Consider the following 26,186-nt stretch of genomic DNA (forward strand, 5'->3'; position numbering starts at 1 on the left):
CATCTCCACTCAAGGATTAAACAGGGATCAAATCAGAGCATTGTGCACTGTGAAAAAAGAAAAAAAAAATCTGATTTTCTCTGACTGATGCATCCTCCTCCTCCAGATTCATGAGCTCATTACACAAAAAGTGCCTCACGAAAATCACATTGTCCACCTTCTGAAGGAGGACGAATAAGCCCATTACATACTGTCAGATGATAGATTGCATTCAAAGTTTTGGAAATGTATTTTCTTTATAATTGTATCACAATCTCTTTTCAGTGTGGATGATCTATTTGCCTTCGCACTGCTTAGAAGGCAGATGGTACACACACCAGCCAGTGTGCAATGTCACTGAGATCCAAGCAGTGTATTCAGAGGAGATGAAGAGGAGATGAAGAGGTCTGATATGTCAGACAGTACACGGCAACATGCTGTTTGTCGATGATGAAGGTATTCAGATCTAATTCGATACGTGTCAGTATGTAAAGATTGATGATATTTTTCATAAGACCTGTTTTGTATAGCTGTTGTCTTTGGGTATTCCTGTTAAAAATGTTCTTCAGCTAAAACAAATTAAAGGGTAACTCCACCAATTTTACACATTAAAGTACGTTTACAGGTCTTCTGAAGTACTACTGCATATGTGGGAAAAAGTCATTTAAAGCCTTTTGTGGCTCCAGTGGAAGCTGCATGTAATCTGATAAGTAGCCTCCAGTGATGTCATCCTGCGCCTAAGTTGAATTGTGGGTAATGTAGGTGTCAGGTTTTGAAAAGAAAGAAGAATGTGTGAAATAAAAAAATGAAAAAACTGAAAAACAGCACAGTATAGAAGTGCAATGATAGACTGGTGGACCTTTTCAAAACCTGGTGCCTTCCCACAATGCAACACTGAGTGACATCACTGGAGGCGATTTATCAGGTTACATGCAGCTTCTGAAGCCACAAAAGGCTTTCCACTACTTTCTTCACTTTTTTGTGTTGTAGGGTTGTGAGGGTTACTTTGAAAATGTATTCCTATACTAACTACCTGTTAAAAAATGTGGTCAGTAACAAAATCCAACTATCGCAATATTAAATAATGTAACTTGATTACTTTCAATTACTTTTGGATTATCTTAATACCAAACATAAGCAAATAAAGACAAGAGAAAAGAAATATCCAACAAGTATATCATTCTTTATGTTAAAATAGTAATCCTGTTAGTAATCCCCTTTTTTTACTCTGTGATCTAAAGACATCTTCTTTTCTGTAATTTTACCTGAACACAGCTACTTTTTTTGTATTCTAATTACGTAATCCCATTACATGTATTCCAATACTCCACAATACCTGTAAACACACTTTAAAGTGTAAAATTGGTGCCCTTTAAATCCAGCGTTCAGTCACAATAAAACACATTACTTAATATTATGTTTCATGCCCACACATTTTGATTCTGCAGCTGTGCCTATTTTTAACCTTGTTTTTAGCTGTTTCTTGGTTATGCAGCCTGTTTACTTACATCAGAAGGTGAAACACGGATCAGGTTTGAAACACGACGTGAATCACTGTCACTTCTAAAACAAACGTGTTCGATATTAATGTAATGTAGCTCGTACTGCAAGCCATCAGCCACACCTGATACCTGACGGCTCATGTTCTCCAATACTCGGAGGCTGCACTGAGCAAACATAATATGCTCTATGCTGATTTACTATGTTTATATTTTTAACGGGCAACAGGGGAAATTGGAATAAAAAAAGAAAATCCTCTCTCTTATTTCTATCAAGAAATTTTATGTAAACATTAATGTTAACATTTATGCACATAGCAGTCAGGCCAGAGTGAAAATGCAAAATATACATTTAATTCACATAAGCGTCATGGATTCCAGTGATTTTGTTGGTTTTAAATATAAACAAAATGAATAAAATATACAAAATGTCAATTCTATCTATTTCTACATAAGATATTGAGCTTTCAATAACACTATAGTCCAGATGTCTTTCACTTTGCATTGTAACCTAATCAGATTGTATACATCGCATAGCCCCGAAGAGATAAAACAGGCTTACTGGAATCTGTATGTGAGCACACATAGCACTCCAAACTGCGCTGCCCTGTGCTTATTTTAGACATTGCATAACAATGTTTCATAACCAAAATTCTGAAAACGGACAGGATGCTCATTACGTGATAAAATCATTTCAAATTCAAATTCTGTGCAGCCGCTCTGTGCACCACGATGTACAAGACATTGGATGCAACTCTGTCTTTAAGTCAAGTTTCTCCTTTGCTGCTCATCCACTATAGAATATGGAGTTAATCCCATGCCTGCAGTGCTTTTTCCTTGTGTGACCGCTGCAGATTTTTGCGTGGTTTTCTTTGTTTTTTTCATTAATATGAAGGATAATAAAGGATATCATGCAGACCTGAAATCTGCAGTTGTCAAGCATGCTCAACCTTGAGCTGTGAATAAAGCAAATACCTGATTTATATGAAAGTCAGCGCTTCAAGAACACATAGGCAGTATTGGAAAGGCGCTCATGGTTTTTAATTCATTTCTGAGTCACATTGCTGAGAGATAAAGAATAAACCTTCAAATAATAGAGGTCAGACTGCACTTGTAATACTCAGCCATCACATTTATGGCAGAAAAATAGAACTCTTCCTCCAGGATACTTAAACTTATGAGAAAGAAATAAAGGCCGTGTGATGAAAGTCTCCCAATTTAAAAGACCATTAAAAATATTATGAGGTCAGACTGAGAAAGGTCATCCGTGAAGTCATGTGCTGAAAATTCAGTATGAGAAAAACCGCTCACACACACAGCTAACTCTGGAAACAGTCCCCATAGTGTTTCTTGTTTTGCTCCTGTTGCCTGTCAAAAGCATGCAACTTGCTGCTGCGCTGATGCAAAGAGGTTTGATGTTGTCAAGAGGTCAGTAGCAAAATAAACATTCAGTAAACGTTGGCATGACGACAATCAATAAAATGTGAATATTCATATGCTGAGTAAGTGTTAGAAAATGTTTTTTGTTTTTTTACGTGCATGTGTCTAGTTCTGTTTTTTAAAATGCACTCAAATTTTATGCACTATGTTACCTATCAGAGAATATAAATCAAGTATATATGATGTGATTGAAAAACAGATGAAAATGTGTGTGTAAGTGTGTCTGATGGGTGTACTAACAGTCACGTTTCTGCAGATGAACAAATACAAATTTCAATTGTATTGCAAATATTTCAACTGAATTGTCTACATACTTGCCCCGCTGGTTAATCCTACTTAATACCACATTAACAATAGCTATCTGACACACTCGGCATGATTGACCTTTGCTGAATGCCACTTGTGGTGTTCGCTACAACACCGTGTGTCTCAACTCAAGGCTGCTGCAAAGGTTTCTCTGTTTGACACCGAGGAGGTTAACCTTTGGCTTTTCAGGACCATGGTCAGCTCAGGGCTCCTCTGCACCTTAAACTGAAAAGCAGCATCAGATAATCCAAAAACATCTGGAGTGAAAATGTGTGAAAACATCAGGATGAATGTTAAAAGTGTTTGATAGTGTGATGTTACAGGCAAATTCAGTAATTGCTGGTTAAATAATATGTGGATTGCACATGCAAAGTATGCAAACACGCACGTAAATCCATCAGTGGTGAGTGTTTTATTTTTTAGATAAACTACAGCCACGTAGGATGCAACTCTGTTGCCCATCAAACATTATGGAGGAAAAAAAATGTAATGCTCGTTTCTCTTTTTTTTTTTTTCCTCTCCATTCGCTTCCCCTTTTAACGTGCATTTTGATTGGCTCTCCCCGATGCTTCTAGCCAATCAGCCTCCGCCTGCTATGGAGGAAGGAATAAATGCAAGATGGCTCCTCGTATAAAAACAGTCTTCTGGGTTGCCCTCAACGTGCAACAAAATAACTCTTTACATCTTGTTAGGTTAAAATATTTATCCGCGGAGAGTTCTGAGGGGTAACTCGAGCTATAGATTGATATGCGTACGGTACCCGGCGACATTTGGTGAGAGAAGATACCGAAGAGACAAGAGGGACAACTTTGAAGCCATGAATTGGTGGTGAACTCGCTCTCCTCGGTAGACAAGAGTTGGGGTGGTCGGAAGCACACAGCCTGGGCCTCGGCTAGCTAGCGGTAGCTGCTAACTAGCTACTGACTGATCTGCCTCATTGGGAACGTTAAACAGCAGAAAGGGAAACGTGTCAGACTACTGGTTGCCTGTTGAATGTGGGACTTGAGAGGCCATATAATAATTGGTCATGGCTGTATCAAGGTAAGACGTAGTCGGTTTTATCTTTTCGATATTCTTAAACAATTAGCTAGCTAGCTAGCTAACCTGCTACCACCTGCTAGCTTTTGATTCGGCAAAGAATGGCATGGCGACGGCCGACTAACGTTAGCCAGCCAGCTAGCTAGCTAACACAGTGTAACGTTATAGTGTAACTTTACTCACTAATAGTGGCGCAGCTCTGCAGGCCGGGAACTTAGTGGCCTCATAACTCAGTTTGGACTGATGGTGATGTCATTTGAAATTAATTTCACATGTTAAGGGTTTCACAGCCCTCTGCTGATGCTTTGTCGTTAATTAAAGATTAACGTTAACCAACATCAACGTTGTGAAGTTGTGTGAGGAAAGCCATGTTTGCAAACACGAGATGCCTCCTTTGACTGCCTGTGTTGACTTATATTCATTTGTGTAACCCGGACAGGGACATTAGTTATACAGACATACAGACATGCATACAAGCCTGTCAAATTGAAGTATTTGCAGCCTGTCCTTGATGCTAAAGTCGTGGTCTTCTTTAACGTCACTTTAAAATGCAAATGCACCACTGATGGTAATATTGCTGTCATTGTTTTGATGTGTATTGAAGTTAATGTGGTCCATAGTGATATGTTGTTATGATAACCCCACGTGGTGTCAGTGGTCCCATCTTTGCATAGTAAAGGAGACTCCTCAGCAGTTCAGCTTAAGTATTAGTGGTACCTGGGCTCACGCCCTGTACATCTCTAATCTACTTCACTTTATTAATAGACTGCTAATGACCTCAGGGAAAGACCAGGATCACTACAGGTTACCCTGGTGCTAAGCCAAACAAATTATAGTAAAAGATTTTTCCTTGCAAACAAACGTGTGTTGCCTTGAGAGCATTTGACACAATGAGTGAAATTGTGAGACCATTTTTCAGTTCAGTGAAAATGACAAAATACAAATATCATCTTAATAAACTCAAAGATTAGCTAATATATTCTGGTCTGCTCATGTGGTTTAAAGCTAAATGTTAGATGTTGTCGAAAAATGGGACTAGATGTCGTCTGTTGTCTTGTGCATGGTCTGCAATGTTTCTGTTGACCTTCTTGTGCTTTTTTTGTAACCTTTCTTTAGACTTGATCGTTTGTTTATCCTGCTTGACACCGGAACAACACCAGTAACCAGGAAAGCAGCAGCTCAGCAACTTGGAGAAGTGGTCAAACTCCACCCGCATGAACTCACCAACCTCCTCGCAAAGGTATTTTTTGATAGCTTTGTACAAACACTCAAATATTTGAAACACTGATAGTGTATAACAGTGTAAATCTCGCTCGCTAGATTGAATCTTGTATGCGATTCCGTCTGATCTTACAACCATAACAAACTTCCTTGACGTCGTGACAAATGGAAAAAAGCAAGAGCACCGATAGCGTTTTATGTTGGCCATTTTACTTCACTCTCTCCTTCTCTTTATAGGACAGGCAGTTGTATGTGTAGTAAATTAAATCTATTTTCTTTCAATTACAAGGTCTTGACCTACCTAAGGAGTCCTAACTGGGACACTCGTATAGCAGCAGGCCAAGCTGTCGAAGCTATTGTGAAGAATATTCCTGAGTGGAACCCGACGCCCAAGCCAAAAGAAGGTGAGCTTTTAGGTTTGGTCATTAAAATATGTCGGTCAGTCTAATCTGAATGATATGAAGCTGAGGGAATGTGCCACATTAAACGCTGCATCTGTAGTTGTTTTTGTTAAATGATCTCCAACATTGTTAAGCCTCACTGTTTATGGAAAGGCTCAGAGCACTAATGTTTACCTTGTGTTTAGTTTCAATATGTGTAATCAGTGTGTCTGTTGTGTAAGCTGTTTTTACCTGGCAATTAATGGATCTGACAAGGACATAGGCAAAATATGAAAGATCCGCCCTAATTTTGAAGCAAAGCAGGTTTTACTGGTCAAACACGTAATGCACTCTGTTGGTAATGAACAACAAAGATGATCTTATAGGCGGTCCATCTATTTTCTGATCATTGTGGGTAAAAAAAAAGATCATTGTACAATGAGACACCTAAACAATAGAGAGGTGGTTATTGCTCTCTCCCCTTAAAATTTCATGTCGCAGTCATTACATGTATTGAAAGAATGCACCTGTTCTAACACATTATACTTGCCATGGTCACTTTCTGTATTTCAGTGTAGCCAAACACACAAATTAGATGCATTATGTGTTTGTCACTTGACTGTAGGATAATGAAATGGTCATTTTAATCATGGCTTGTAAATGCTTTCTAATAATCAACGCTTACCTTGGTGTTTTTCTGGGCTGCCACATTGAGACCGCTAATTAAAAGATAAACATTCATTAATATAGGCTAATGACAGCACCTGTATTGTGTGATCTTCGTACAAAATGAAAGGGAGAATATCTGTGAAGGCATGCGTCACTGATTTAGACAAGCTTACTTTGTTCCTCTTCACATAACAATGTAAGACCTCAGACTCATCTGTTGTGCAAGCCCAGTTTTCTTAGGTGGAAAACAAAAGCGTGTTCATGATGAAAGGCATTAGTGCAGAGTGACCTCATATTCAATAAGTAGTTGGTGGTACTAATATGCAGTTATGAAACTTGTCTATTTGTTTCTTGTAGAGTCTTGTGAAGACTTGTCTCCGGAGGACTCCTCTTGTGACCGGCTAACTTTCTACCACTTTGACATCTCCCGCCTACTCAAACACGGGGCCTCTCTGCTGGGATCTGCTGGGGCAGAGTTTGAGCTGCAGGATGACAAAACTGGTTTGTAGTGATTCTTTTTCTTTTCTTGACAATAATCTTCACTTTCTTACACACCCACGGGCACACCGGGAACAGATTACATTGTTACATTGTGTTGATGCTTTGTGTAGATTATAACCTGTGGAAAGTAAAGGTGTGACTCATTAAACCAGGAATATAAGAATAGGATGGTCTTGGTTAATGGCCAGTCTTTTGGGACACTGACCACTGGACAGCCTTTGTGTTTGAGCATTTCTATTTTTGAGCTACTTGGGAGAGTTTGACTCTGTACTTTCCAACCTGTTAGTTTTTCCTTGAGGAAATGGATTCTGTCATGACTTTTGATTTCAAACTTTACACACTAAATATATTCCTTATTCCTAAAATCACACGCTTATAGGAACGTATGACTCAGACTGGATTAATGAAACGCAAACACTGACACCAGGTTGATCCTGATGCAAACACAACTGCCACATCACCAACGTGGCTACTTATCCATGAATTTGAATACAGTTTGAATAGGGAAAGCCGCTCATCATTATCTTTTGGTGGTCATTTGAATTTGAACTTCCTGCCAGTTTGTGTGTTCCTGTATTCAGTTGTTGTACCAGTCCTTGCTTCTCTGTGATCTGATTTCACTTCTCATTCAAGGTTCCCTGTACTGTTGAAGCTAAATTTAGCAAGTTTCAAAGCTATTTATAATACTGTTCCAGTATTTATCATTTTTGCCTCCCGGCTGTATTGAGCTCCAAAATGACACCTTTTCACATGCACATTATCAGTATTCCTCACACACCTGTACTTGTTCTCTAGGCTATGTTTCTAAAATTTTCCCCTGGCATCCTGTCATTTGTTGACAGGTGATATGGACCCAAAGGAACGTCTGGCCCGCCAGAGAAAGCTTCTTCAGAAGAAGCTGGGTCTGGACATGGGTGCTGCTATCGGCATGGACACAGAGGAGCTGTTCAACGATGAGGACCTCGACTATACCTGCCAAACCAGCGGGCTTCGAGCCCATGGAAGCAAAGCCACAGCTGGCTCCAGCTCCCGCAACCACGTGGTGGGTCTCATTTTAGCCTCTTTGCTTTGATTCAACAGACTTTTGAGCATGAGTACTTTGTGACCTTTGCTTCAACTAGGCTCTTACTGCCAGTTGTAGCCTTGGATGAACTATATAAAGTTGAAAAATGGGTGCAGTGTGAGGCAGGAAGTGTGCAGCTGTTTATGTCAGCAGTTGAGTGATGCACTATTGTGAGATATTTGGGTGTAAAAATCCCCTCAAACATGGTTTTTACAGGGAAAAAAGTACGATTAACACATTAAAATGGCACCTATTCTTTCTCCCTTGTTAGAAAATTCCAGAATATTTAGTTATTTTTTCCCAAAGTTTAATGGCTGTACACAAGATGCCACCTACTTCAGAAGTCCATTCTCAGTGTATGTGTATTAGACTGCTTCAAGTTTCCACATCACAGTTGTGTCTGCTGAATATTGAACCAGAATTGGCATCCGAACTACAGATGAAAGAACATTTAAAGGAAAAACACTTTCTTGTGGCTTGAACTCTCCCCATTCTCTCCTAGGTCTTCAAATGATTCACATGTTTTTCTTTCTCATGAAACCATTCAGTGACCCCTTGTTTCCTGTATGAAAGCACCTGCATTTGCCATGTTTCTCCACTCAGTCATTTACATGTTTCCTCTTAGGTTGTCATGCATCTGTATTTGTAAATGTTTAACTGTAGGAACAAGATGAAAAAGATATTTTTGACTGGAGGATGACTTGCCTAGCTGAGTTTAATGAGGCAAAGGAAGGCAGGCTATAACTTGTCTCACAATGACGGAGGCTGTTGTGCAGTGCCTAGTCACAAATACGACTTGTACTGTGTTGTTTTTGTAAACCCTTTTGCATTGCAGCAGAAAATCTTGTCTTAACACTTTCTGAACAGATATCCTGTTATCAAATTCACACAGATTCAGTCTTATGATCCTTTTGTGAATCATTTTCTTTCTTTGTCTCTCATGAACCATGGTGTTTCCTGTGTTACCAGTTTCAGTCTTTGATCATGCTGTCTGATCTTTACACCTTCTTGGGCCTGTGTGCCTTTTATCTACTATGAGGTGCTGCACACATTCATGTTAGTAGGAGGAAGAGAAGTCACTGTGGGAATACAATTTCCTAAAAGCCTTTTTGTAGTTCCCCCGATCCATATTCAAGATGTCAGACATGCCAGAAATGATAAACGCCTCAATGTTTGTTGCCTTGGTTGCTATGGTTGAACCAACAGTATGGAGTTCACTGATGGCCTGTTGCTGCAGAAATTCCTACACAGTATAAAACAATGAACAGGACTTGTGCATGAATACACAAGGAGAATGCAGATAACCCAGAAGAACCACTGTTGATTTGGAGTAGGAGATCAGATTTGCTTAAAGCCGGATACAGCAGTTGGAAATTTGTGATGCATACACAGAATTAATGTTTATTTTGACCTGGTTTAAATCTGATGTATGTTTTCAGTTAAACATAAAAGATAATAATGAAATCCTGTGCTTTGTTTTCAGCCCATTCAGGCGGCTGAGTTGATTGACTCAGAGTTCCGGCCAGGCATGAGCAATCGTCAGAAGAATAAGGCTAAGAGGATGGCCAAGCTAGTGGCCAAACAAAGATCAAGAGACGTTGATCCAAATGAAAAGAGGTAAGATAATTATATATATATACTGTGTACCTGTAGCATGCCCAGTTTAATTATGGCTATTATTTTTACCCAACTAGAAATCATAACAGTGGTTCTTTCAATTAAAATCCTACATATTCAAGGGTTTTTGTTTGATGGGTTGTAATGATAAAATGATTCACTTTGTGATCTCTCTCCACCCTTTAGTAATGACAGTTTTGAGGGAGAACCTGAAGAGAAGCGAAGGAAAACCACCAACGTAGTTATTGACCAACCGACTGAACATAAAGTCTTAATTGACAACGTTCCAGATAACTCCAGTCTTTCAGAGGAGGTAAAGTATCAATCAATTCAATGACTCATTGATGTCTATAAATTGCATTCGTTGATGAGGCAGCTGATTTCTCATTGCTTTGTCTTTTAGATACAAGAGTGGCCTCTGGAGAGCTTCTGTGAGGAGCTCTGCAATGACCTGTTCAATCCTTCATGGGAGGTAAAAACAAAGCATTTTTAAGTCCCATGATACTTAATTTTAGTTGATGGTGAGCTGCAAATAAGTGCTTACATACAACTTCTTTTAACACAATTTTATATGACTAATGTGAGCAAGTACATTTAGACTGCATGTGTTTGTTTACAGATTCGTCATGGTGCTGGCACAGGTCTTAGAGAAATCATCAAGTCCCATGGTGCTGGGGGCGGGAAGCTGGTGGGAAGTACTGCAGAACAGGTATGACATAACCCCTGTCCTCTGTTTAATATTTCAGTGAGAAATAAACATGACACAAACTGTCTTGACGTCTGTTTTTAGATGTTGCGACAGCATCAGGAGTGGATAGAGGATCTAGTCATCCGATTGCTCTGTGTCTTTGCTCTGGACCGCTTTGGAGATTTTGTATCTGATGAGGTAGGATTCCGTTTTTTTGGTTTTTTTTTTTAATCATCCTGATTTACTTTTTTTTATTTATTAAGGAAGTATATAATTGGCCTTGTAACATCTTCAATGTTCAGTGTCTCAGTTGTCTTTATATTTGCAGGAATTGTCTCTGACATTATTTATAGCATCCTACAATGTATTTGTGTAGCAAGTGTTTACCTCTCCTAACTCTAACAATTGTCTGTACTATTGTGATGCATAGTACAGCCGTTCTACTATAAATGAAGTGGCATTGTAGTTTTATTCCTCCTCATCACTGTGGAAACACTGTAGAACATCGGTAAGGTGAAAAATGACATTAAGAAAGAAGGAATCTACTTGTTTATCCTCTCCTCAGAGGTTTGTGTGTTACATTTCCTTGTGAAACATTTGCTTTACTTCTTGCCACATGAAAGGTGTGACAGAATAAACACAGCCGAAGTTCAACCAGAGCAGAGGAACTAGTCATGAATTGACCTTGTGTTGGTGTGAAGGCGTGAGTCATTTAGTTTTTCCTGTGTTTTTGCACCTTTTTGCTCTACCAGGTGGTGGCTCCTGTCAGGGAGACGTGTGCCCAGACACTTGGTGTGGCCCTTCGCCACATGAATGAAACTGGTGTTTCCATGACAGTAGACGTCCTGCTGAAGCTGCTAAAAGAAGACCAGTGGGAGGCCCGTCATGGAGGCCTTCTCGGGATCAAATATGCCCTGGCAGTCCGACAGGTAACACCTGTTCTGTGTATATGATGAGCTCTTAAGTAAGCACAGCAGGACTCTATAATGTACTTGATTTGAGCACCATATGTTTGTGAATATAAATTGTGGGGGTGGAAAGAGGAAAAGATTCTTTTGGTCACTAAATATATGTGCTGCATGTGGAGAGATGTCACTGTAAAGGTCATTATTTGTGATCGAATACCCACACATATGGTATATACATAAATGCTGATCATTATGTATCTGTTTTTCTCTCTGTATCTCTGTCTCAGGACCTGATCTCAGCTTTACTTCCCCGGGTGCTTCCTGCCATCACCATAGGCCTACAGGACCTAGATGATGATGTCAGGGCCGTGGCAGCCTCAGCCCTCATCCCTGTGGTGGAAGGCTTGGTACAACTACTGCCTAATAAGGTCAGAGAGGCAATAGCAGTGTCTTAACATTATCCTTGTTTAGTTTTAGTTTGTGATGAAGTCTGCCACCTGTTGCCACTTATTTCTCACATTGTCCTCTTAGTGTAGTTGTTTACACACACAGTTCTCTGTTTCTCAGGTACCCTTTATTGTGAACACACTATGGGATGCTCTTTTGGACCTTGATGACCTCACTGCTTCCACCAACAGCATCATGACATTGCTGTCCTCACTGCTCACCTATCCGCAGGTCCGACAGTGCAGGTCAGTCTCAGGGATGTTCACACGATATATACTACTTCCTCAAAATCATAATGATGACCGACTCTAAAGGGACACTCAGCTCTGATTGTTTTAATGCGTCTCATTTGATAACGTTGTTGAACAACAGTATGTGTGCCAAAGGGCAGGCAAAGGAAAAGCAACAAGTATTTGGCTCCTCTATTGTCATAAGCTGAAGGCAGGCAAGTTGTCTGCGGTTGTGTGTGTACTAAAATACCAGCATTGTGCCAAGAGGTTGGTTGAACAACATTTGAATTGATTTACATAAAAGCACGCAGTGCACACCACCACTTGGCAAACTTGCTACAAGCAGACAATTTTAGATGAGTACTGACACTGTAAGTGTAGGCAGATGTTAATGTATACCTACTTCATAAGGTATTATTATATTCAGCTTGTTGTACTCTTACGTGACCTTTTCCTGACTGTATTTATATTGACTCACTTTCTTGTCCACTGTAGCATGCAGCAGTCATTAACAGTCCTGGTCCCTCGGGTGTGGCCGTTCTTGAGACACACCATATCATCAGTAAGACGGGCAGCACTGGAGACGCTTTTCACACTTCTGTCTAAAGCTGAAGAGGTAAATCTGACAGAGAGCAGTTGGATATTCTTGTAATTTACCTGTCAATGTTTGTACACACAGGGTTTAACAATACAAATGCAATACATTTTAAGTCCACAATTTCAGTGCTGACTAATGTGCTGCACGCCCAATAAGGCACTGTTTCATGTTTGTCATTCTTCAGAGCTGTGCACTGTGGATCAACCCCATCCTACAAGATATGCTCCGGCACATCTTTCAGTCCTGCATACTGGAGAGCAATGAGGAAATCCTTGAACTGGTCCAAAAGGTTTGTTGTATGACCCAAACTACTCATTTTAAATCTCATCATTAAAATTGCTAAGACAGCCTAAGGTTGATTATTAGAAGTAAACTGCCACAATTTGTCCAATTCCCATCCTAAGGTTTATACGGTTTTGTACTGGGATATGGCTGACTTGTCTCTCCTTGAATCCAAATGAGCTTTTTGGATTTTGCCTTGATTTGTTACTGTGTCACGGTTTGCAGGTGTGGATGGAGCTGCTGTCTCAGGCCCCCCAGCAGTATGTGGTAGCAGCCAGCTGTCCATGGATGGGAGCCTGGCTCTGTCTCATGATGCAGGCCTCACACATTCCCATAGACCTGAACATGCTGCTGGAAGTGAAGGCCCGCTCTAAGGTTGTACACTTTATTCATAGCTAAATAAGACTGAAGAATAATTATTTTTATATTGTTCCATTCTTAGCTGTGTAGTGTTTTTCTCTTCAATGAAAACGGATGCTTCATTCAAAGAACAGTATCTGCTTGTTGGTAGGAAATTTAGCCAGCGAAATGAATATTTTACATTTAAGATTTGGGAAAACTAATCTCAGGTCAGTTTTTTTACCAATAAATAAATGGCAACATGTTATATAGCATGCAACACATCTGATCTAACAAAATATCTAAATAGGTTGGTATGGCATGGTAGTGTGTTTGTGTTGCAAATCGTATCTACAAATTCATGCATATAATGTAGGGACTTAAAGACGTCACACAAAACAATGAACCTCACAGAGGTTGCTAGGCGACAGACTAGCAGACAAGGTGAGGGTAACAGAAGACTCTGAAAGCAATGTCCTGTATGTTTAACAACCTGAACAGTCTGGAGGAGGAAATTGGTATACAGCAGAGAAGTTCAACCCAATGCGTGACTTGATAACCAGCTTGTTTAATGAAATGTGGCTGAACGCTGAGGTCAAGTGACTGCAAGTTATGAGTGGGTACAGCCTTATGTTTCATCCACCAGATTGATTCAACGTGTATTAGAAGCAGAGACAAATGTGCTGATTTTGTCATTTTAGTTACCATGTACTGCGATAATTAATGTTTTATTGATGCAACAGGATAAGGCCGGCGCAAAGGCACGTCAAGGGACCAATCAGGTGAAGGAGACAGTCCAGGAGTACATTGCAGGTGCAGAGACGGTGACAGACGACCCAGCGACAAGGGACTACGTCGTGGTTCGTGCCCGCCTCATGGCTGCCAAGTAAGATTTGATTGTTGCACTGGAAAGAAATCCAAAATTGCCACAAAACTTGTTCACAAATGTCAGATTAATATGTTCACAGCTCTGACAGCGTTTCCCTGCTCTGTTTGTATCTCTGTATTGCAGATTGCTGGGGGCTTTGTGTAGGTGTATCTGTGACCCTCAGCTCAATGCTGCATCTCAGGAGATCCGACCAGCTGAGTCTTTAGGCCAGCTGTTGCTCTTCCACCTCAACTCCAAGTCTGCCCTGCAGCGCATAGCTGTGGCTATGGTGCTTTGTGAGTGGGCTGCAGTGCAGAAGGTAAGAAGCTCAGACACAATTAGCTTATTTTTATTGGGAAAACAATACATATTAGAAATGATTCTGATGTAGTGTAATCTGGCATTTACAGGATGAATAATTTACTTTTCCAATCTGTTTCAGGATTGTCAGGTAGTATCATCCATGGTGCAGCCTCGCCTTCTGGCCATTCTGTCAGAGCAGTTGTACTATGATGAGATCGCCATCCCCTTCACACGCATGCAGAATGAGTGCAAGCAGCTCATTGCTCTGCTAGCTGATTCCAACATAGACCTGCAAGACCGCCTCAATTGTAGTGTTTTCACAATTGATCAAGCCAATGAACTGGTAGGTCCAGCAACACACACACATGCACACTCAGCCAAAACCTTTTAACCACTTGCTTTAATTGATAAAATGGGATGTCACCCCTGAAACCAACTGTACATGATTTCTGAACAGTTGTGTGAACCCATAGACTGTTACTGTGTAAACTGATCTAAATTATTATTTGCTTATTAGGCTCATTTCAAGCTTTTTGGATACTTTAGTTTTAGTAGCAGATCGTTTTTTCATTTTCCCGGATGTTTATTTGCTCAACTGACAGCGTTGTAAATGATTTGGTGCCCAGCTGATTCTCAGTTTCAAAGGTCAATGGATGTTGCACTGTGTAACAGATGGCTCCTTTTCCAGTCACTCAAAATCTACCCCCCCCTACTTGTTCCCTAGGTAACCACCATCTTTACAGAATCCACGGCCGGTCTGAACGTGAAGTCCAAACAGTGGCAGGCACTGGACGGTAAACGACAGCAGGCTCAATCGACAGTGATGGAAACCAGTGCAGAATGGCAGCAGCTGCATCTGCGCGTCCACATGTTCACAGCCTGCGCCGTCATTAACCTGCAGGTGCTTCCTGACAAGCTCAACCCACTAGTCAGGCCTCTGATGGAGGCCATCAAGCGGGAGGAGAACACCCTGATCCAAGGATACGCTGCTTCTTTTATAGCTAAGCTGCTGCAGCAGTGTGCGGGACGCTTGCCGTGCCCCAACCCCAAGATCATCAAAAACCTCTGTGCCTCATCCTGCGTCGATTCAGCCGCCACACCCTCATCTGCTTGTCCTGTACCCCCAACACAGGAAAATGCCAAAGGTTACTCAGGATTTCTGTATTTGTAGAATAAAAAGTACAACAACTGCCATTCATTAACCATGTATCAATACTGAAGAAGTGTTTGCTTGATATTGAGAATTTTTCTCTCCTTCTCATGCCATTAGGCCCAGGGTTGGAGAAAGACGGCATGCATCACATGGTAAACAAAACCAGAGGCATCATTACCCTGTACCGTCACCAAAGGGCAGCGTTTGCCATCACCAGTAAGAGGGGGCCGGCCCCTAAAGCCCCAAAGACCCCCAGCACAGAGCTTCCTCCTGGCAGCACCATCAGCACTGATAATGATGAGGTACAGAGGACTTACTCAAGTACATTTTCCTTACATCTAAATCGTAACGACAACAGTTTGTGTTTACCTATCTTTGTCTGATCTGATTTTAGAGCAAGAAGCCATTTCTGATCCAGAGGCGAGGGGCAGAGTTCTCCCTAACAACTGTTGCCAGGCACTTTGGTGCAGATCTCACCAAGTCTCTGCCATACCTCTGGGAGAACACAGTGGGACCACTGAGAGCAGTGGTGACTGAAAATCAATGCATTGGTATGTTGATTTGGTTGATCACATTTTTTTATACTATATAGATTAGTTACAGCGATTTCTTCACTTATTTTTGGCCTCATAACTGTAACTACTACCCATACTGTTGTTAGGGTGTTGTGTAAACAGGTCAAATGTGCCACCAGGTACTTCAGCCTTAAATGGACTTGAATACAGCAAACCGTAGCAATACAGATGCAAAATTCAGTTTGAAGTTGTAGTTGTCTCAGGATGACTCATAGCACTTTTCACTCAATGTATCTATGATCACTCATGAAAGAGGTTGCATCATTTCTCAGTCAGTCAGTCAATCAATTCAATACACTTCATTTCAAGATAATGAAGGATGACATGGTTCAGTACTCTGAATCACCCTGTGTCTCTTGTGTGTTCTAGATAGGCAGGCTCAGCTGGAGAGGGGAGACGGTGCAGCTCAGGAACTGGTTAACTCTCTACAAGTGCTGGAAGTCATGGCTGGAGCCATGGCCGCTGAACTTAAACCTTTGGTAAGACTCCTGATCCATTAAGACTCCTACTGTGTTTTCCTACCACCATTTTCAGAAGTCTTATCACTGATTTGAATTCTGTGGCATCATAAGAAGCCTTTTATAGATAAATGTTGTTCCTTGGATCGTCAAAGGGTCTGTCTCAAAAAGTTCATTTACCAGAGTAACTGGCAAAATGATTTCCAGGACCAGTTCATAAAAACATCTTGAACGACTATTAGAATGAATAAATATTATTGTATGTGTCTCCTCTGTTTGATGTTCTCTAGCTGCTGGAGCACCTTCCCTATTTGTTCACCTGCCTGCAGCACCCGTACACAGCGGTGCGTCACATGGCAGCCCGCTGTGTGGGCGTGCTCAGTAAGATAGCCATGCTGGAGACTATGAACAGTTTCCTAGAGTGTGTTCTCCCCTGGTTAGCTGCTATTGAAGACTGCACCAAACAGGAGGGTGCCATCGAGGCTTTAGCCTGTATCCTTCACAAACCGCTTGGGTGAAAACAGTGTGGAGAAGTTGTTGAGGATTAAAGCATCGACTTTGTAATTGTCGCTGTGTTATACCTGTACAGTAGTGTCCTTGACTGCCATCCCTGCAGGTGTCATGGAGCAGCTGGATGTGGATATCGTACCCTACATTGTACTGCTGGTTGTACCGGTGCTGGGCCGTATGAGTGACCCCAGTGATAGCATTCGTTTCATGGCCACACAGTGCTTTGCGACACTCATCCGCCTGTTGCCCTTAGAGGTAGGAGCACACAAACAGAAGGCTAAATGTAGTTTTGATGCAGTTAAGGGTCCCTGTAAAATAATGAGATCACTCTGGTGCTAAAACAGTGATGACACAATGTGATTATCCAGTGTTTTTAAATGCTTTTAAATGTCTACCAGGCAGGCATACCAGACCCTCCAGCCATGTCTGCTGACCTGATTCGTCAGAAGGCTAGAGAGCGCCACTTCCTGGAGCAACTACTAGATGGCAGAAAACTGGAGAACTACAAGATCCCAGTGCCCATCAAGGCTGAGCTCAGGAAGTACCAGCAGGTGTGTGACAGGTTTAAAGGTCCAGTGCGCCTTGCGATACCTCCTAAAGCAGCAGATGAAGGGTGGCCAGCCTGTGTTTTTACTCCATGAATACTTCAGCCTCCTTGAATACTTCTGCCTCTTCACCTTGAGTCTGATTGTTTTTCTGCTAGGTTCAGGCGTGATGTTTTTTGCTTTAAAAAACAACAGGCTGTAAAAATAGACACTGACAACAAATAGTTTTCTTCAGAGTAAATTTAAAGCTGTTGAATGGAGAATGAGATATGTGTGCTGGCTCCTTTTTTTTTTTTTTTTTTAGAAGTGTACCGTCAGGCAGCTCTGCTGAGAACCAGCTATCCATCTCTTTAATGGAGCAGTGCAGAAATCTAGTTTACAGGCTGCTACCACTGTTACTACTGTTTGTCCTCAGCCACTGTACCGACTGAGGGGAAAATGTCTCTCTGAAACCAACTGCAGTCACAGTGCATTAGCTGGTTTTATGTTTATTTTAGTGAGCAGATTTTTGTGTTAGTATTTTCAGTGTGTGTGTCTTTGTGTCATCTTGCAGGATGGAGTGAACTGGCTGTCCTTCCTGAACAAATACAAGCTGCATGGGATCCTGTGTGATGACATGGGTCTCGGCAAGACGCTGCAGTCAATCTGTATTCTGGCAGGAGATAACTACCTCAGGTACTGAGTCCAAGCAGCTCTATTACTGTTACTGTTGTTTGACTTTCAGTTCTACAGCGTCAGCTCTATTCAGAAGCAACATCCCTCAAATGATTATTCTCTCCATGACAACTTTACAATCCATATGACTTGTAAAAAGATTTAGAAGTGAATAATAAAATATATGTACACATTGAATATCATTTTACCAGTCGTTCATATGCTAGTGTATGTAATCAGTGTCAGATATTATTATTGTTATCCTACTACTTCTAAATCACAGAAAAGATTAGACTACTTTTTCATAATATTAAGCTTCAGGCTTGTTCTCTCTATTTTTAAAGGTAATGTAAATAATTGGTAATGCAGACAGAATCCATATCTCCTCTTCTTGTCAGTTGTCTACATGATTAATATGAACTGTTTTGTACATAAAGAATACAAGGGCTGTAAGGATTCACTGATATGATTCATAATTTTTTATTTTTTATTTGAGGATGCGAGTAAATGATGTGTTTATCCCTGCATCGATAGAAATGTACTGTGAATCAGACAATGGCCTGATTTTAAAGTTATTAATTGGTTGACTGAAGCTTAGCTGCTAACTATTCTGCAAAGCATCGCCAAGTCTTTAAGTTTAAAGTCCAGAGCCGAGACTCTTGCATTACTTTTACAAGAGTTACGTTAGCACCTCCATTAGTTCAGACCCATTAGATCCACACTTGCGAGGGATAAACAACAACACGTCTGACAACGCTGACACGGTTCACAGTGCACCATTACATCTAACATGTGGAAGACATTTGGGTTTTATAAGAAAGATGGAAAATTGGACAAAAGTCTGTTCTTTGTGAGGTCTGTAGAGATCCAAGTAATGCCACTTTAATAGAAACTGCTTATTTTAATTTATAATGAAAAATCAATGACCACATTAAACAAATGTAATTGAATTGCACCAAATATATCATACCTGAATCGTATGGTAACCCATGCATCTAGATGCTTATCGAATCATCTTATATGGGAGAGATTCACACCCTTAAAAAAAAAAAAAAAACGAAAAAATACCACTGCAAGTCAACAGATGTAATTTGTCATTGAGGCTGAGTTACACATAAAAATCGTATTGTTAAGCTTAGTTGGTAAATAATCATAAATATGAAAAGGTTAATTTATGACTACAGCAGGGTTTGACAGCTTCAGTAAAACCCCTGTTTTGTCCCAGTCTTGATGCTGGTGTTTGATCTCATTGCTCTTGTTCTTTAAAACACTCTTCTGGTGTTTGAAGTTCTGTCAGTAAACTTGACTCATCCGTCTGTGTGTTTGATGTCTGTTCAGGGCACAGGAATATGCCAAGACTAAGGCCGCAGACTGCAGCCCCATGCCCTCTCTGGTGGTGTGTCCTCCCACGCTGACCGGCCACTGGGTGGATGAAGTCGGCAAGTTCTGCACCAAAGAGTACCTCAACCCACTGCACTACACTGGGCCCCCTACAGAACGAATGCGGTAAGCTTAGTCAGACTTAATGCAAGAGGAAAAGTCTGTCAGCAACACCGAGAATGATTTATGTTCTCATCCTAAACTGATTAAGTACAGCAGCACAAGGCCGTTGAGCATTTTTCAATGTTTGTTTGGATTCATTATTTTATGATGAATGTTTGTATACAATACAAACATACTCGGCCTGTCTCATTTACAACAGAAGCTAAACAAACGTTTACTTTTCCAGGTTGCAACACCAAGTGAAAAAACACAATCTCATAGTCGCCTCTTACGATGTTGTACGGAATGACATCGACTTTTTTAGGTGAGTATCACTAAGTGTAATAATCCGGCTTTTTGTTTTGGAGGTAGCTGCTCAGTTTTTTAATGTTTTTTGACCTTGTTGTTTTCATTTTTTAGAAATATAAAATTTAACTACTGTATCCTTGATGAGGGTCACGTCATCAAGAACGGGAAGACCAAACTTTCCAAAGCCATTAAGCAGTTGGCTGCCAACTTCCGAGTCATCTTGTCAGGAACACCCATTCAGGTGAGATGCCCTCTTTGCTGTCAAATAGATTTGGCCGTTGAAATGTACTTCTCTCCTTATCTTTTACTTGTCAGAGCATGAATATTTTCTCATTCTGTCTGCTACCAGAACAATGTCCTGGAGCTCTGGTCGTTGTTTGACTTCCTCATGCCGGGCTTCCTCGGAACAGAACGCCAGTTTGCTGCTCGTTATGGTAAACCTATCCTGGCTAGCCGTGATGCCAAAAGTTCCTCACGGGAACAGGAGGCAGGTATGACGGCTCCCTTTTTTGATTTTTAACGGATTATTACCTTTTCTAACATCCAATTTTTTAAAAGAGACTTATTAAGATCCGGATATTAACTGTGGTTAATATTGGATTTTCCCTGTAGGTGTCCTGGCGATGGAGGCATTACATCGACAGGTGCTACCCTTCCTTCTCCGGAGAATGAAAGAAGATGTCCTCCAGGATCTTCCTCCTAAAATCATTCAGGACTATTACTGCAACCTGTGTCCTCTGCAGGTACTTGTGGCCCTCGACGGTTATCGAGTGGGCAGTCAAATACCCACAGGCTAACAATTATTCTGTAATATTGAGAAGACATTATCTCAGCTTTGCATTTTCGTTTTTCTTGCAATTAGTTCATTGTCTGGGATATTTAACTTGTTGTCTTCTATTGACCAAAAGAAGCTAATGATAAGCCTTCCATATGAGTTTATGCATTATAAATGGGTGGGATGCTCACACATGTCTAGGTTAGAAGTAATGTGACTGTTTTCCATAGGAACTACAACTGAACAATGGCTCAGCCTCAGTGTAACAACCTGGTTTGCTTTCTCACTACCTGCAGGTTCAGTTATATGAAGACTTTGCAAAGTCCCGAGCCAAGGCCAGCGTGGAGGACAGCATCTCTGTAGCCTCTACTGAGGAGGAGGAAAAGCCTAAACTGAAGGCCACAGGCCATGTCTTCCAGGTAAACCTCAAAAAAACACTGTGAATACATTTTCTCCCGTGAAACCAGCATTGCTTACTCCACGTTTACAACAATATTTCAAAGAATGCAGTTTGGTTTGGAAAAAAACTTTTGATTCACAGAGCAGAGGTGTAGCTGTTTGCAATCAAATCATTTATTAATACTTTCTGAATGCAATATCTTTTACAGATGCTTCTCACCATGCAGTAACATTTCCCTTCATTTCTGCATTCTCTCAGGCGCTGCAGTACCTGAGGAAGCTGTGTAACCACCCGAGCTTAGTCCTGACCCCGCAGCATCCAGAGTACAAACGCATCACTGAGCAGCTGGCAGCTCAAAACTCGAGCCTGCGGGACATTCAGCACGCGCCCAAACTCTCCGCTCTCAAACAGGTAACAGGCGGCTATTAGATCAACTACACCACATCATTTCTGCTCAGTTTATAACGTTTCACATAACCCAAAATGATGCGGAGTTTGTGTAATCAAGTGTTCATGAAAATAATATGGCTGCGTTTAAAAAAGGAACCAGTGAAAAGTGTACTGTGGACCTCTCCACTGTCTCAAACTGAAGCTCTGATGTGTTTTCTGTTCTACAGCTGCTGTTGGACTGTGGTCTCGGTGGTGGTGGAGGATCAGAGGGGGGCACCGAGGCAGTGGTGGCCCAGCATCGTGTTCTCATTTTCTGTCAGTTAAAGAGCATGCTGGACATTGTGGAGCATGACCTGCTGAAACCCAAACTGCCATCAGTCACCTACCTGAGACTGGACGGCAGCGTGCAGGCGGGCCTGCGCCACTCCATCGTATCCAGGTCAGTGGATTGATTTAGTATCAACCAGTTCAAACCTTGATTTAAAAATTCTGCTTGCTGCTTTTTGTGTGAGCTGCCACCAAAGTCGAATCGTTCTCTCTGTTTGTCCTCTCCATCTCAGATTTAACAATGACCCCTCCATCGACGTGCTGTTGCTGACCACCCATGTTGGCGGTCTGGGTCTGAACCTGACGGGTGCAGACACCGTGGTGTTTGTGGAACATGATTGGAATCCCATGAGGGACCTGCAGGCCATGGACCGTGCCCACAGGATAGGACAGGTACTGTTGTTACATACACTGACCATACATCAGTAAACAGTATGGACCACATCCTAGGCTGTAAATCCAAATAACATGTAGATCATCGTTTGCACTGATAAAGTCCAGTTTTATTAAAATGGTGCTGACTTCAAGCTTCCTCTGTGGCTCCCACCGCAGGATGTGACTTGTTCATCAGTGTTTCCTCTATGCATTATTAAATATGGCCTTTGAACAGCCTCGGATTGTGTGACACGGCTGCTCTTGTCTGAAGCCAGCGATGCAAAATGAACCAAGTGAAATTAAATTGGCAGAGGGGCCCTGTCCTACACATCTAATACACTCTGGTAACATTTCCCGTCGTCTTTGTTCTACAGAAACGGGTGGTGAACGTGTACAGGCTGATCACACGAGGCACACTGGAGGAGAAGATCATGGGTCTGCAGAAATTCAAGATGAGCATCGCCAACACTGTCATCAGCCAAGACAACGCCAGCCTGCAGAGCATGGGCACAGACCAGCTCCTCAACCTCTTCACTCTGGACAAGGTGAGACTGACGAGGGGAAACATGTCAGTGCGTGCCAAAGAATGTCCTACATGGAGCTAAGCCATGTTTGCTACTACTGTAATACGGTCATTCTAGTAACCATCACATGATTTTTATCCTAGAGCAGATACTGATGTGAGGGAGAAGAAAAGAAAAATGTGGTTTATTACAGCTCTGTGTAGAATACTACTCCGTCTGAACCAAAGACTAATTTAATGTTGTTCATGTTTAAAGTGTTATCATTTAATAAAGTTCTGAGCAATAGAGCAGAGTAAGTAACCGGTACAGACACATTTTAATGATTCAGAATGTTGTTTAGGTCATTATCTAATAACTAAATTAGTTTGTTTGAAAAGGAAACATCAGATATACAAACCCAGGTAGTGCTTGTACTGCAGGCTCACATTCCCAACATACACACCTCTTCTTGCATGTGGTACATACTGTACGTCATGTTTGACTGAAATGTCACTTATATAAATGTGTTTCAGGGAGAAAAGGGTGAGAAGGGCGAGCAGTCGCCGTCAACCTCAGGGAAGGCCTCCATGAAGTCTGTGCTGGACGGCCTGGGAGAGCTATGGGACCAGCAGCAGTACGACACAGAGTACAACCTGGATAACTTCATGCACTCCCTGCAGTAGCACTGTACGATCCCCCACCCCACCCCAGACACACACTCACACACAGCCTCCATCTGCTGGCCGAGCAGGACCTGGTCAGCGCCTGAGGAGAGCCCTACTGCTGCAGTCATCTGCCCGAACCTGACACAAGATTACTGAGGAGTCACTGATGGCTGATAGTTACAGTCCCAAAGCAATAACTAAAACACAGCCAGAATAAGAACTGAATCTATTTTTAGTGCTTTCAAACCAACATTAATGCTGCAACAGTGTTAAAATGGTTCCTTCTGATGTTTAACATGGTCGGACATCCCATAATTCCTTTTCAACAAACCCTCTCCAAAACTGCTAAGAGACTATAATGGTATGATGATGATGCACCATCTGTAACAGACACGTCCGGTGTTTGTTTACATCACCTACATGAGTAAACAGCAGCTCCACTACTGTGTACAGTGCTGTCGTCTCTCAAGCGTACAGTGTATCATAATTATAGTTCTCCTTTATAGTTCCAGCACCAGGTGCTACTTTTACAGCCCACTGCCCTCCTCCCATGTTACATTACCAGAGTATACAGTGTTAACTGCTTCAGACACCATTACCCAGTCCCACCTCCCTCTTATCTGGTCCGCCTCCTCGTCACAAGGTCTTAAAAGCACTGCGATACCCAGCCACACCTGTCAACGCCTCTCCGACTGATAAATACAAACATGTTTTTGTACAACAAAGGGAAACGGGCCGAGAGCGACGAGCTCGCTGGAGAAACCACAGGATGTCAACACGGTGTTCTGGCTTTTTATAGCACACTGCTGACTGCTGAGCTCCCCATCCTCCAGATGGCGATGGTTTCTACTCGCCCCAGGGAGAGACTGTTCACATGACCCGAGGCCATCGAGAGGCTTTGTGGTGAGATGATAAAGAGTCTGCGTCGTGTCCAGCTCCTCCAAATGTGCTGTAACAATGAGCTGGAAAAGCACTGCACTTGAAGCAGCATTACAGAGACTGAACATGGGGCCAAGCTGAAACTGGTACCTGAAACATGCCACAAGTATTTTAAAAAAGTAATAGACTTGTACATAATTCTGTAATTGCTGCTTTTTCTTTATGATCGTGGAATTGGAATAAATTCTACAAACCTTTGAACAAAATATCTTCTTTCTTCTTTGCATGTGTACAGTGATGGCCAGTAGATGGTGTGCTTGCACAGATAAGACTGAACCTGACTGAACCTAAAATATGATAACATTGGTCTTCTGACACATAAATGCATATTTAAGGATTATTTCCTGCTTTATAATGACCACACACTGCAAAGCAAAACATTAAAGGATGCAGACACGGCAGCAGAAAGCAGTTTAAGGAGTTCCTGTCTGTGTTGGCCTTAAAGTTCATTGACAACTGAATGAACCCTTTTATGATGCAGTTGTTTTGTCTACTTCTGTCTCCAAGGTCAAGAAATATGTTTAAATTTACACTTTTAAGCCAACCTGGACAAGAAGTCCTGAAATGGACATTTTATGGAAGCAAAGAGAAGCCAAAAGAATTTTTTTTTTTTTTTTAATAAATCAACCTCCATTGTGTCATTACTACTTGGTAATTCATGCTAAAATTTCAGTATTACTAAATACCATCAAATGTAGAACTTTGAGAAATATGTGATCTTAATTATTCTTTTGAAATGTAAGAAATAAACTCAAGTTTTACAATTTTTAAAGGTTTCAGATTCACAATTAAAGGTGCAACTAACATTTTAGATGAACTTTCAAGCCTAATGGTTGTAAACATTAAAGCGAACTGGCTTTCTGAGTTTGAATTACGGTGGGGTTAAAAACAAACCAGCACATCTAGAAGTCTTACAGTTAAAAAAGGATTACATAACCAAAATGGTTGTTTCAAAAAAAGTTAAAGTGCACCTTTTAAAGATAACGTTTTATTTAGGTCAAGAATGCAGGGTCTCAGGGTCGTTTATCTGAGCTCATCTTTCTGGGATCATGTGACTGATGGTATCATCTGACAGGATAGGTCTGTTTGGTCACCATCTGTGGTCCAGATGTGCAAGTTCTCATCTTGAATTTTGGTGCCTTATATATTTTTTTTTTTTACTCAAATTTGTAGGTCAGAATTTGACTTGATTTTAAATTGAATACTTGAATTTTCTTTCTGAATTTTTAAACTTAAAAAAACAACAACATTGCGCCACTTTTGAAATGATCATTTAAAATATTTCAGTGTCTTTACATGATTCCTGTTCTTCTGGCCTTACTTTGCTTCCACCAAAGCTGTACAACTTGGCAAACTGCCGATGAAGATGGTGCGATTTGATGGAAAGTTTCAGAACAGCTACTAAATGGACTTTGGGGAGATCGTTTTTTCAAATACAGAACCAGTTCATTATGTTTTTTCTGCCTCAGCGGGTCTGAAGAATGAATCCATTAAACTGAACGAACAGATGTGTGAATGTAAAGACGGTAAGTCGCCAACGGCAGAATGCAAGTTAGTACTGATGGGCTCTTTTCTAACAGGGGACAGAGATGACGGAGAGGGAGAGGATGCCATGCCAAAGACCACAAGGTTTCACAGCGTCATACAACTACGTTTAATAAGATTTGCTTATTAGTACAGAAAAAGGAAAAATTAAGGTGGGAACTACAAACTCTGAAGCAGTAGTAAGCATTAGCAGCATTGAGCTCCA

The 26,186-nt window shown here is 41.2% G+C and overlaps 1 protein-coding gene across 1 annotated transcript; it reads left to right on the forward strand.

Annotated features, from left to right (window-relative positions):
- Nucleotides 1-3,837: 3,837 nt before the first annotated feature.
- Nucleotides 3,838-25,051, forward strand: btaf1 (BTAF1 RNA polymerase II, B-TFIID transcription factor-associated). The gene is made up of 38 exons (XM_084375055.1): nt 3,838-4,265; nt 5,379-5,502; nt 5,773-5,887; nt 6,890-7,033; nt 7,876-8,075; nt 9,580-9,713; nt 9,900-10,026; nt 10,117-10,185; nt 10,333-10,422; nt 10,504-10,599; nt 11,154-11,330; nt 11,597-11,737; nt 11,877-12,001; nt 12,482-12,602; nt 12,769-12,873; nt 13,092-13,241; nt 13,949-14,091; nt 14,218-14,392; nt 14,516-14,719; nt 15,101-15,521; nt 15,647-15,831; nt 15,924-16,080; nt 16,474-16,583; nt 16,853-17,054; nt 17,179-17,327; nt 17,471-17,623; nt 18,171-18,292; nt 19,610-19,777; nt 20,001-20,078; nt 20,174-20,303; nt 20,412-20,553; nt 20,675-20,805; nt 21,134-21,256; nt 21,496-21,648; nt 21,855-22,066; nt 22,188-22,347; nt 22,704-22,874; nt 23,366-25,051. The coding sequence occupies exons 1-38, from the start codon at nt 4,252-4,254 to the stop codon at nt 23,513-23,515; spliced, it is 5,571 nt and encodes a 1,856-aa protein (XP_084231181.1). The 5' UTR covers nt 3,838-4,251; the 3' UTR covers nt 23,516-25,051.
- The last annotated feature ends 1,135 nt before the right edge of the window (nt 25,052-26,186 follow it).

This window comes from Pagrus pagrus, assembly GCF_965226575.1.
Source record: "Pagrus pagrus genome assembly, chromosome: 15".
Lineage (NCBI taxonomy): Eukaryota > Metazoa > Chordata > Actinopteri > Spariformes > Sparidae > Pagrus > Pagrus pagrus.